Below are 13,137 nucleotides of genomic sequence, written 5' to 3' on the forward strand. Positions count from 1 at the left end.
ATGATAACATCCAACAATTTCATAGTTATGATTAAAAAAAATAATTGCTTTAAAAACCCATATAGTGCTATAAATCAAGTGGATGTGGTGTCTTAGTTCATGTAGGAGTATAATCAGGACCTATTACTTGAGGGCACTGTCACAATGCATCCCCAGTTCTTAGAAGGTTCGTAAAGACACTCCTCAATATCTTCTTGAATGTAACCCTGGACTTACACTGGCAACTAGCTAGCCTATGGAAGGACTGGGCTCTGAGTAGAGCCAATGTTTTCTGGCACAGGACTCTGTTCCTGCTGTGTTCAATAGGTGCAATGTAAAATAATCCTTCAGCTTTTCATGTGAGCATGAAGATCATAGCAAATGCTCAGCTCCTCCAATATGTCTTCTCATTAGTCTTGATTTGAAGTAGGTCTACAGCTTGTTGAGATGCTTTCTGCTGAATTTAAGGCCAAAATCAGAACTAACATGCATCTGAAAACCCTGAGCTGACCCCCCCCCCCCGCACACACACACAAGGAAAAAAAAAAACACGAGCTGCAATGGTAGGGACATATATCTTTATTTTTTTACTGTCTGAAGTAGTACACTCACAAGACAGAAAACAAGCATATGCAGGGTGACTCAGCTGCCTGGCCCAAACACACCAGGAACACTAACATACACAACCAGAACAGTGCCAGCCTGGCATTGGCAGAAGAGACTTTGGAGCTGAGGGCTGTGGGCTTCATTGCCAACTCTATGCTCTGGAAAACTCCTTTTTAATAACAACAATACTACAGAGGCTCTCCACAGCAGGCTCTTGTTTATCATGTTTAAGCTTCTACAACATGTGCAGGGATAAGCGCCAAATATATTTGTACTAGAAGCTGTTTCACACTGGCACATCTGGACCAGTTTACACCTCAGTGCTCAACACAGTTTTTCTCACTTCTTATTTCAATGGCATCAATTGTCTACTTGGGTAAATAAGTTTTTCTAACTTTAACACAGGCTTTGACCTTGTTGGGGTCAACTGTTTTACTGACAGACTTATCATGTAGTCGAAGACAGGAACAAGTCAAGGAAGAAAAAACCACAAAGAATGAGTTTCCCTATTACATCCAACTTCAAAACAAATGGCTATATGGTAACGGTGTTGTTATTCTGGAAATAAAGACATAAATAATGCTGTGTAATAATTTAAAAACAAATATTCAGAATAAAATAAATATTAAACAATTTATATGCTTAAATGTGAACTGCCTTTAAAAATGGAAATAAATTTGGCATACTATTGCTAGTCCATTCAAAAATCACTCTTAGTTTAGGTGTGTTGAATTACACATAATTCACTCCAAAGCAATGTAAACATTTAGTTCTTACAAGCAAATTGTTTCTTTTAATGCTTTTGTTACTGGGGCAGTATGAATACACAATATTCAGAAGCTGCTTGTCTTTTACACACAGTTAGCTTCAAAAGCAGGGCATCACACCTACAGCCACATCACAGGTACTGTAACACTGGATGAAACTTAGGGGACAGGCTAACAATGTACACACTTTTATTCACGTTTGCTGAGTAGCAGCCTCAAGTTTTGTTATTGGTTTTCCTAACAGCAGCAATATAAGTTTTGATGCAGTTTACTAATAGCACAGATACAATACTTTGACCAGTAACACTCACAATGGTTTATAACAATTAAGCCCAGAGGCCACATTGAATTTTTTTTTACAGCCAAACCTCACTTCAGATTTTTCATAAGGTGAAGATAGTAGATACTTCTTTTCTTCCAAAATCTGAAGCAAAACCCATTTGGCTTAGCTTTTCATTTCTATTCATCTGGTTGTTTCTTCACTATTTTCCAACTTTTTACTAGGGAGAAAAGTATACAAAGATAGTGAACAAAATCTTCTAGTTATAACCAGTGCAACAATGAAAGTAAGCAACCCACCACCAGCCCACATACTAAACAGAAATACTGTATTAATTTAGCTATCTTAGACTTTGCCCCTCAAGTGTGCTGTTGACATCTCTGTCTCATTAGCAAGTGTACCAACTGTTCCTGCATTGACAAGCTAACGTGAGTGAAAAAGAAAAATGTCTCAAGAGCAGACACAACAGCTCCAAAGTGAGCAGGATGCTAGGAGGAGGCAATCTGAATGGGTAAAGTTCTTCCTTTCATGGGGAAATGTTCTTTGTGGAGGATATTTCAGTTTCATAATTAGAAAGACACAAACCATGTTCATCAGAATTCTTTCACTTACTCCACTAATGTATCTAATTTCCATCTGGGCTAATTACATTTTTCAAACTATATGAACAAAATGAGACAATGTGTACTTCATTTTTGATTGACCATGATAGTGATTGGTATCCACTGATCTGGATACAATATGGGGATAAACAAATTATTATTAAAAATCAAGAGCTGATATACAGATGTTTTCTTACAGAGCACAGTGGGCACTGACAGCTAGTGTGTGACGAAGAGTGGGGCTCCTCCTGGACTGTTCCGTGTCACCACTCATGAAGCACTGCTGACTATCTGGACTTAAACATGTCTGACTTCCCACTAAACAAGAGAGGCTGTACCCTGGACTGTCCTTAGAAACAAGCTGTAGTCTCGAAACAATGGCAGTAGGTTAGGTCAACTCTGCACATCACCTCTGGGAAAAGTGATGGCTGACACACTGTGGCAGGCAAGGGCAGAGGCTAGGGATTCCTACTGGCTCTCCCAGGAGCCCAGGAGGGAAGGTAAACACTTGACTTGTTCAAAACAGGTTTTATCTTAAGTATGTGGTTACATTATTTTTTTTTCCATATAAGAAAACTTTACATGCAAGGCTTGGAAAAATTCTGTTATTGTTTCAGGTTTCCTGATTTTATATTTGTTAAATGTAATTACACAGATAAACTCCTGTTACATATAGAAGCTCAGAAACAGTGTCAAGTGAAGCTCATGAACACCACTACAAATTGCCAAAACAGAGTAACATGAAGAGTCAAAAAGTCATTTCTATTACCACATGTAATAGAAGGAGAGAATGTAAAACTTTCCTCCAATTAAAGATTGATAAAAATGGGAAAGAGTATAACAGAGGTTCAAATAAATGCAGGGTACAAGTCACACAGAGATCCTAACCCTGAAAAGTACAGAGAGGAGAATAAAGGTCTTAGGGAACAAGACAACACAACAGAGAAAAGAGGAGGGGTTCATGGTGATGGCAGGGCATAAAGTAGAAAGACAGAAAGGGAAGGGTGACAAAGGGTGACACACAGCTGGAAATCAGTGAGGTGGCCTCTGCAGGTGCAGAAGATGTAGGGCAAGCTGAAGGAGGGGGGAGGGGACTGCATGTGAGAAGTAAACAGGAGAAACATCAGAGGGGGACCCTCAGAGAGGTTTAGAAAAAGCTGAAGCAGCAGCAGCAGCAACAGCAAAGAATGTCTTTAAGGGAAATGAATACAAGTACTAAGAGGAAGGAACAGTGCAAGAAAGACCTACAGACTGCCCGTGGGCAGGAGACAGGGTCAGGAAGAAAGACACAGAAGGGACAGTCAAGTGTGCACTTAGAAGATAGTGGGACACTTGGCTGCTGACAGACAGAACAGGGACTTAAAAGCTGAGACACAGTCCAGCTTTATTTAACACCGGGAAGAGGTTCCATCTAACCCAAGAGCACAACCCTGAGCCTGAGCCTGAGCCCACTCCTCTGAGGCATCTTCATGCAGAGTATGCCCATAGCTAACACAGGAAGAAGCAAACTGAAGGCTTGAAAAAGCCACTTCAGACAAAAAGAGAAAGGAAAATCCGTACAGCAAGATTATGAAAATGAATACGAAACTGGGCTAACATTTGTATAAAACAGTGAGATTCAGTAGCAGGCCTGGTCTAATGTTACAAGAAACTGAACCTGGAACACATTCCCCAGGTTTGCCTCTTTGCTGAGCCCCAGGTTAAGTGCTGGGGAGCAAAAATGTCATGTAGGCAGAGAACCTGTACTGAAAACAGCCCTCAACTTGGAGGCAAAAAAGCATGCCTAGTTGAGGGACTCTATTATGAGACCTTGGGTCTTGCGTTCTATATAGAAAGGATAGATCATATTAGAAATTTCTGAAATTCTGTTAATTTTGAAAAGAATGTTAAAGAAGTATGAAAATGTCGAATAGAAAAGAATCAGAAAACACATGGGTAAAAATGAAAAACAATCACCACAACTTCAACATTCAACATAGATAACATTGGTTGACATCACTATTCAACACGTCAACTATTTATAGCTACTTTCTAAATTTATTAATCACTTCTTTCCACTTACACAAAACAACCCTGTCATATAAATAAGGAGTACCTGAGAAGCTATTATGTAAGCATTTCACAGTTTAATAAATCCCCTTTAGAAGAACAGAATCCACTGAAACAACTTTGAATGTTATACAGATCTCTCACTGTCCCTGTCCCCAGGTGGGCTCAAACCACCAGCCTCCTCACTGACAGCCAAATCGACAGTACAAGAAAACTGGGCCAGAGATATTTTAATTGATACTCTGCTTATAAAGATGGAGTTGAATGTTTTTTATAGAACATCTACTTGAGGGCATAATCTTTTAACTGAATCTCCCCATTGTCTTTAAAAACTTTCCTACTATCAGGTCAAAGGACATTTGTATTTTGAGATGTGGTTTCACTAATTTGCCAAGAATGACTTTGAACTCTTGGGCTCAAGTGATTCTTCCACCTTAGAACACCAGTCACTGAGACGACAGACAAACTCCATCACATCTGGCTACAGAAGAATTTTGCAAACCATACACCCCAGGTGCCCCCTTTTATAGAAATAAAAGCAAGCTTATTACCACTGTCATCCATGAAGAATGAATGGATTGTACACAAGGACTTACATTTAAGAGGATAATCTACTTCTTTATATTGTCACTTCCTAAATTTTGTAACTTGTTGTCATTTTGTCATGAAAAACATTACCTAATTTTGTTGTTTTACTTTTCATTTCATGGATTTGATCACTGCTGAAGTAAACACTTTTCCTGTTTATTGACAAATATTTTGATACTTTTACTAACATTCCCTATACATTATTCACCAATTTTCTTTTTTTTTTTATGATTTCTTGGAGCTTTCTATATGCTGCAGGTACAAATCATTTAAGTAAAACTCTTCTCCAGCTCAGCTATTAGTGAAAAACTTTAAAGGCCCATATTTTTGTTTTCTAAAAAAAAATATTTCTTTTTATTTAATGGGTATGAGTGTTCTGTATGTTTGTATGTATGCAGATATGTATGTATATATGTATGTATGCGTATGTATGTATGTATGTATGTATGTATGTATGTATGTATGTATACCATGTAGTACCCAAGGAGGACAAGCATAGGACATAGGGTAACTTGGAACTGGAGTTACAGACAGTTGTAAGCTATGGTTTGGGTGTTGGGACCTGGACCTGAGTCCTCTTCAAAAACAGCAAGGGGGCACCATTTCTGACATGCATGACCTTAATGTTTTCATTATGTAAATCCAAACATGTGTTTCAAAATGATTCCTAGCTGGATTCAGAGGCAGGTGGCTATACTCTCAGTGTCTTAGAAGCTAAGGCAGAAGAATTGCTTGAGCCCAAGTGTCTGAGGCAGTTTTAGGAAACAGAACTGTCCTTCCTCTAAGAAAACAAACAAACAAAAAAACAAAAACAAACAAACAAACAAAAAACCACTACCACCAAAATAACAAAACCAAACAATAACCCAGAACAAAACCAAAAATGTTGTCTAATTCCAACATCATGCTTATATAAAAGCCAACCCAGGATTAATTATTTACTTAGGTTTTCTGCACAAGTAGATTTACTTATTTTTTTCAAATTAAAAAAAGTTATGGAAACTCTGAATCTACTCTAGAAAGTAACAAATGTATGCTTGTGGGTGTAGTTAGGGCTGTGACACCGAAACTTTTTTATTTTGACAGACAAACTACTTCTGCCTACAGAGAAAACCAAGTCTCCTGACAGGTTTCCTTCCATTCCTTATGCTTACCCACACTCTACCATCTCCCCAATGGCCTGTCTCAGAGGGAAACGTGCTCCAACTGTCCAGTTTCAAACATAAATCGGGCTGTTTCCTCAGGACCCCAGGCCTCCTCCTGGAAGGGCTTTCAAGTGGCTCTCACCTCTCTGTTTGCAAAGGTTCTTGTCATCCCCCTGTTTAAAGACCTCCACAGCCAGAGTTTTCTACTAGCTGTTGTACACTTTGTTTCTTCATTTACAGCCCAGAATTTTGGAGAGAAAGAAAGACTACTTTGGTGGTCTTTTCCTCTCAGGGTGAAGACAGTCTAAGTTGTGTGTTCCTCCAGGGCCACTAATAGCCTCTTGGCTGCAATTCCCTCCCCCCTCCCTGGTCTGTACTTATCCTACTAGCTGAGCTCTCTCTCTGGCATCTGAAGTGGTTTCCTGGTAATGAAATAGCTTCCTCCTGTTTTCTCTCACTTCTAACTCTCTGCTGATTCTCTCTTACCTCTATCAGGGTGACTTTTCGGGCTGTTGGTTCAGTTTTCTTCGCCTGTATATCTGCTTTGTATCCTCGGACCTCCCAGAGTTGTTCTTTGGCCTTCTCAGTCCTACAGGAAGGAAAGATTATAAATGAGAAGCCAGTAAGACAGTTGCCGTAGTGGGTTAGATAAGGCTTGGATCTAGGGAAGGGACAGTGGGATGGACAGGGATGATTAGTGGGGGGACCTGAGAAAAACCACTGGGAGAACTACAAGTGGGACTGTCCAAAGGAGTAAGACCGTGTCCATCTCAGCCATGAAGAAGGGTCAAGAATGAAACAAACTCTGTCTCTGAAGAATATTTAGATGCCAAGGGAAAACCAGAAAATTTTATCAATGTAGACGGAAAAACAAACCTCTACTTTTACAGTGTATTTCTTAAAGATAAGGGGAGGAGTGGAAGAAGTTCCTATGAGGTTTTCAACACACGAAACTGCAGAAGGTCATGAAAAACCCAATGGCAATAGCAAAACATACACCATGGTTTGCTGCAGCACAGATTATATTAGAAAAAAGAATATATAAACATGAAAAGAGAGAAACCAGGCAACTAGGAGACCAGTCATTTCTCTAAGTATGTATTGTGAAGGGGGGAATTTACTAAACAAAGCTTTAAAAAGATACAAGAATTTAAAAATCAAGTAATTAGCAGGAATGATAAAGTATGCATGCACAAAACTGCACTGCATAACTCATTTTCAAGCTCTGGCTCTTAATGTGAGTGTATTTGGAGATAAGGAGGGTGAATAAGTTCATTATTCAGTTAGGACAATACCAGTGTCTTAAAATAAAGAGACACTAGAACGTGCTTACATGTGAGATCATGCTCTCCATATGTGTGCAGAGGCCCTGTGAGGCCACAGTGAGAGTTAGCCACATGTCAGGAAGAGAGGCCATATTTAGAAGATGTAATGTACTCCTGAAGCTTAGTAATAATAGGTCTGGAGATATAACTCAGTGAGTGATGTGCTTGCTGCCAAGCCTGCAGCCCGAGTTTGATTCCCAGAATCCACATGGAGAAGGAGAGAACTGACTCCTTCAACTTATCCTCTGAACTCCACACACACCATGGTATGTAGGGGCCCCCTCCCAAAACAAAGGAATAACTGTAGAAAAAAAGTAATAAAAGTCTCTTAAGTATTAGAAAGGTAAAATATTGTCGATTTAAATAGATATTTATTTCGCCAAATAAATCACAAATATATGCGGACACAAACACACACACTCACGCTTCACATCATAAGCCAGTATGGATATGGATATACAAATTCAAAGCATATGAAATATACTTTGAATTGGAGTGGTTGAAATTACAGCTTGACTATATCGAGTGTTGGGGAGGAAGAATACAGGTAAGCCTATAAATGTGCCATGATACATAAAATGTATGAAAAAGAATTCTAGCCACCCAATTCTAGTTATTTATGCAACAAACATGAATGCAAACATCTATATGATGATTTACACAAATACTGATATTTGTAGTGGCTTTAAAGTAGACAACTCAAAGATATAGTAATAGGTAATGAATAAACAAATTGTGGTCCTTGGAAGTTTGGAAGGAGAGAGAGGTCATTGGTTGTCAAGGAATGGTAGTTAAAGAAAGGAAGAAATGGAAGAATTATAAAAAGGATGAGAAATTCTTTGATTGTGGTGATGGCTCATGAGTGTCTATCTTTCTTAAGATCTGAAATGTATAAGTATATTATTTATCATATAACAAGTATATTTCACTAAGTGTTACAAATATATCTGTACATATAAAACCAGACCTATAAAAGTAAATGTATGTATATGTGTGAGTATTCACTTGTATGGGTATGTGTGTTGATGTGTGTGTATATGAAAGCCAAGGAAAACCTTGATGGTGTGCTGGATAGTTTTATGTCACTTCGATACAAGCTAAAATCATCTGAGTGGAGGGAGCCTCAATTGAGAAAATGCTTCCATAAGATGGAGCTGTACCATCCTTCTGTAAATAATGGAGAGTGATTGACACAGACTTGTGACCTACTCTTGCATGCATGTGCGCGCACACACACACACACACACACACACACACACACACACACACACACACACAAATGCAAACATGGAAAACATCCATGCAGCACACGACAGAAAGAATAAACAAGGTAAGAAACTCAAGCAGAAAGTGTTAAGAACAGTCCATGTGGCTGACTTTGGTTATCCAATGAATAAACAGATGGTTGCAAAGTCCAGGAAGGGCTGCAGGGAAACAAAATCGAGCTCCTGTTTGGATTCTTGGGTACAATTAATTGGCAGTGTAAATTGGAGAAATAATGAGGCAACTTTCTCTGTACATACTGGACAACAGTGTTTCCACCACTAACTGGTCTACAGTTTTCACATCTTGAGAAAATGTATCTTCACTGACCTAAGAAACCGAGTACAGGTAGTTTCTAATGCCTAGACCTACTGTGCACCCTCAGATAAGTACAGGCAGTATCACAGACACTTGAGCTACAATCAGTCAGGGTAGCTAGCTCTACTTTTGTCAAATGTGAAGCACTTAAGAACCTCCTGCAAATCAAAGAGAAAGAGAAATTCCTAAGAAGTTCAGATATGTCCAGATGCTCATCCAATGTGCTGTATGTGGAAGATACTGTTTAATTTCTATGTTTAATAAGCAGTCTAGTTTTTTTTTAGGATGTAAATTCCTAGGCATCAGTGATTTTATTATTATCTATATTATTATGTGGGATTTCAACAAACTGAAGAAATGTCGTCAGACAGAAACTAACGCATGCTAGGCTTGTTTGTGTGTAGGTACCAAAGACCAGGTGAAGGGGGCATGGAAAGAAGGGTACACTGGAACTCCAAGTTGCCACCTTCTTAAATGTCATTTCTCCACTGACAGGAAGAAACTGGATTCTCTTTGTTGGGGACATTGTGAGGATCAAACATGATGATGTGGGCAAATGTGCTCACATTACATCTCTCCTCCCTCTCCCTCTCTCCCTCCCTCCCCCCCCCCTCCTATCACTAGTACTCATTTCTTAAAAATAAACAACCAAGTGACATGCTAGGGTGTCGATGAATAACTGTTGAGAGAAAACTACTTTTGATCAGAATAGAATCTCCTGCTGGGTACAGACCTAATTTCCAGTTGTTCTAGGTAAGTCTTCTGGCCAAGGGACCACACCTAGGGGGCTCACGTTAAGCCCCACTAAAGAGACAGGTGGAAAAGAAATCCTTCAACCCTCTCCCTTCACAGAATCCCCACCCCTACATAGTGGATTCCAGGCCTTAGCTATGCAGATGTGTAAGACTGCCTGGTTTTCTGAAGGAAAGTGGTACTTCTCCTTTTCTTCTTTTTTTATCTAGTTTTGAAGCACACTTTCCCCAACACATTAGGCTTCCTTGTTCTTTCTCTAAAGTCTTTCTCTCTCCACCACGTGGCTGCTTGTCTACCGTGTCTGCTGACCCCCCACATTGGCTTAAATGATGACTTTCCTTCATCCTTTCCCGTCCTCTCCTCATAGCTGCTGAGATATACAGTGGGCTGCCCTGGGGTTTTCTTTCAAACTCATGAACACTGTGCTTGACTTCCAGTCGAATCCATTCTTAAATTCTTTTATTATTAATGAGACTAAGGACCCCAAGAAGGGACCTTGATTTCTCATGTATCTTTTGGAGATCACGAAGAGATCCCCAAATTCCAGTAATAACATGTTCCTGTGGAACCTGAGCAGACAATCTAGTTGAGAAAGAGACAAGCCTGTGAGGGGCTGGAGACTGAGGTCTTAGTTTAGTAGTGACAGCAATGCCCTGTGACATTAGCACACAACTTCCCCCCTTGGATTTGTCAGCTCTTAAAACAGAGGGGACGTGCAAACAATTATAAGGTATCTTCCAGATTATGATTCTATGACTCTTTTAAAGTCTACTTAAAAATGACACATCTCTCATCTGTGGTATAAAATATTGACTTGCAGCAGGCTGTACAAGTGGTTTTATTTGGCAATTCCTGTAATCTGAATCAGGTATGAATTATTCCTCAAATTGTGAAAGCATGTAGTTCATCCTAACTTGAAATACTATGTGTCTGAAGGAAGCCCATTGGGGATGGTCTATGTGCACATGTGTGTAGGACACAGGAGGTACCAGTAGACACTGTGCTGTTCAGGAACACTGTACTCAGGCTTTGCTGACACACAGAGAACATTCTCCCTGGTAGCATCCTGGGAACTGGCTGTTTTCCCTTTAAAGCCTCGGAGGAGTTATTTCATAATTTAGTTTTACCTAACCATTCACTTGTATTCACATAATGTTATTTCAAAACATTACTCCAACAAAGGAAACGAAAAACAAAAGTAAGCCTTCTTCTGTTTAGTGTGTTGCTATTTTATATAGCATCATTTCTCTTGCTTCTAACACATTCTTAAAGTCTTCAAAAATCAGCTATTTGAAATTTAACTTGTAGTGTGATCATCATGTTCTGAAAATTGGATATGGATAGATGACCCTACAGCAATGACAACAACAACAAAAATCCACTGCTATTTCTCATTGCAAATTATCTGAAAGATCTGAGAAGCACTTACTGTGCCAGGAACTGTGAGCCCAGTCTGGGATCCAGGGACCTGTCCCTATAGAGGGCATGCTGTGAAGAAGGAAAGAAAAACAAACAGTAGGTCAACAGGAAAGAGAACAGCACGGTCAGCATCCACCCATGAGTCCCCAACAAGACATTCTGTCTTCCTGCATGAAGACAGAATGTGGTGTCTATCCCAGCACCATGCTCACTCTTACAGAAAACCAAGAGCTAGTCTACCATAGTTCAAGCCTTTTTTATAACAAGGTTAGTTTTCAGATGCTGGCACCGGAAAAAACCAAACAAATAAACAAAATCATCATTAACAACAACAAAACCCACAAAGAAAAACCAAAGGAGAGGCTGTTGGTCAGCTTAAGTTAACTTACTACTGTGGTATGTTACTTAAGTTAACTTACTACTGTGGTATGTTACTTAAGTTCCACACGTATCTTTCATCACTGCATCTTTTCTTTCTATTCTTGTCAGCATGTCCATATTTTTATAATGAGGCTCAACTGAATTGAATGCAAAGATTCTGAATTTGAACACTCCAAATCTTTTATTTTTCTTCAGTAAATCTTACTTTATTAATGGCACCCTTGAGAAAAAGATTAAATGCGCACTTTCAGAGGTACTAACTTAAATTCAGTGTTATACACTTCCTCTAGAATTCGAAGCATTAGCTCCAAACCAAAGTAGACTGAGGAAATGGTGTTTAATGTAACACACTACTTTATAAATCAGCCCAGTGCTGCCATAAACAGACTGAAAGTAGTTTTTAGAGATAATTAGATGCTACAAAGAAGAGCCATCTGACACTCAAAATAAGACAATAATTGCTGAATCATGTACAGATGAAAGATATCTACACCATTATTTAAATTAAAGCCATTCAGGAAACAAACAAAAAACCATAATGAAAGAAAAGGAGTACAGCTTTTCTTTCAACCTTGTTTGAGAACTCCTGCTTTCCCAGTCTTCCCTCTGTTGTAGCTCACTCTGCCTCTCTCTCCACTTTTCCCTCCTTCATAATCAGATTTCTGCAGGACAGTGCCTTGGCAAGCCTTGGGACCAAGTATCCTTCAAAAAGCATTACTGTGCGTATTATAATATTATAAAGATTTTAAGACAATTGCTTTTCTTGACTATGGCTATGTGTTTACTCTCAGGTGGTTTTAAATCAAACATTTAAGATGAGAATTAAAGAATGACGAGACGGGGTGAAAGGTGGGTGCTGTAGCAAGTGACCCCAACAACACAGAAACTAATGGCATCTTGATTTTTCTTCATTGTTAAAATTGAAGAGACTCAATTAAAATGCACCGAGGGATGGATGGATGGATATATCTATATCTATATATCTATATATCTATATATCTATATCTCCATGGTCAATTTCAAATTCAAAGTCTGGTCTAGATTCCTGAAAACCCTACCTGCTCTCACCCAATTGCACACACAACAAGCATCAAAAACAAACTCAGAGAGCATTAATCTGCCCAGAACTTCCTCTGCCTTTTCATGAGCATGGAAATTCCAACCACATTAATCAAATTAAATGGAAGGTTTAACATTTTACAGTTCTTTACAAGGTCTAAGTATTATTTCTACCTCTTTGTCCAACAGAAGTCATCATTTTACCAAAAAAAAAAAAAATTGTGTATGTTTGTAAAACATGGTCAAATGACTGGGCTTAATGAGAGGACCAAACATATCACTAATTCTCACCAATCTGCAACTATCCTGGGGTCGAGGTGAGAAATGAAGCTAAAGCTCCCTGTTAAGCCAGTGCTGCCCTGTGTTGTCTTAGTCTTGCTTTTAACAGAGTCTGCTCAAGTGAAAGGGATGCTGGGATACACTCAGAAAGGTTGAAGTACACTGAAATGAGCAAGGGAGATAGTGATCAGAATGCACTCACTCTGTGTGTGTAAGTCAAAAACAAACTTAATAAACCATAGGTGAAATATTGTCCACAGTGTGTTTCCATTGTGTTCTTACCACTGGTATACCTGATTATTTTTTATGATGCAAAGTGGCTTA

General features: G+C 39.1%; 1 protein-coding gene across 3 annotated transcripts in view; it reads right to left on the minus strand.

Annotated features, from left to right (window-relative positions):
* Positions 1-538: 538 nt before the first annotated feature.
* Ahi1 (Abelson helper integration site 1) overlaps positions 539-13,137 on the minus strand; it is a 138,583-nt gene continuing 125,984 nt past the window's right edge. For all 3 annotated transcript variants that reach the window (XM_027401916.2, XM_027401917.2, XM_027401915.2), the window contains 3 exons: positions 11,105-11,163; positions 6,503-6,605; positions 539-1,852 (listed from right to left, as the gene is read on the minus strand). In XM_027401916.2, the coding sequence (XP_027257717.1) occupies positions 1,850-1,852; positions 6,503-6,605; positions 11,105-11,163 (165 nt within the window). In that variant the 3' untranslated portion in view covers positions 539-1,849. The remainder of the gene's footprint in view (positions 1,853-6,502; positions 6,606-11,104; positions 11,164-13,137) is intronic.

Source organism: Cricetulus griseus, chromosome 2, assembly GCF_003668045.3.
Source record: "Cricetulus griseus strain 17A/GY chromosome 2, alternate assembly CriGri-PICRH-1.0, whole genome shotgun sequence".
Lineage (NCBI taxonomy): Eukaryota > Metazoa > Chordata > Mammalia > Rodentia > Cricetidae > Cricetulus > Cricetulus griseus.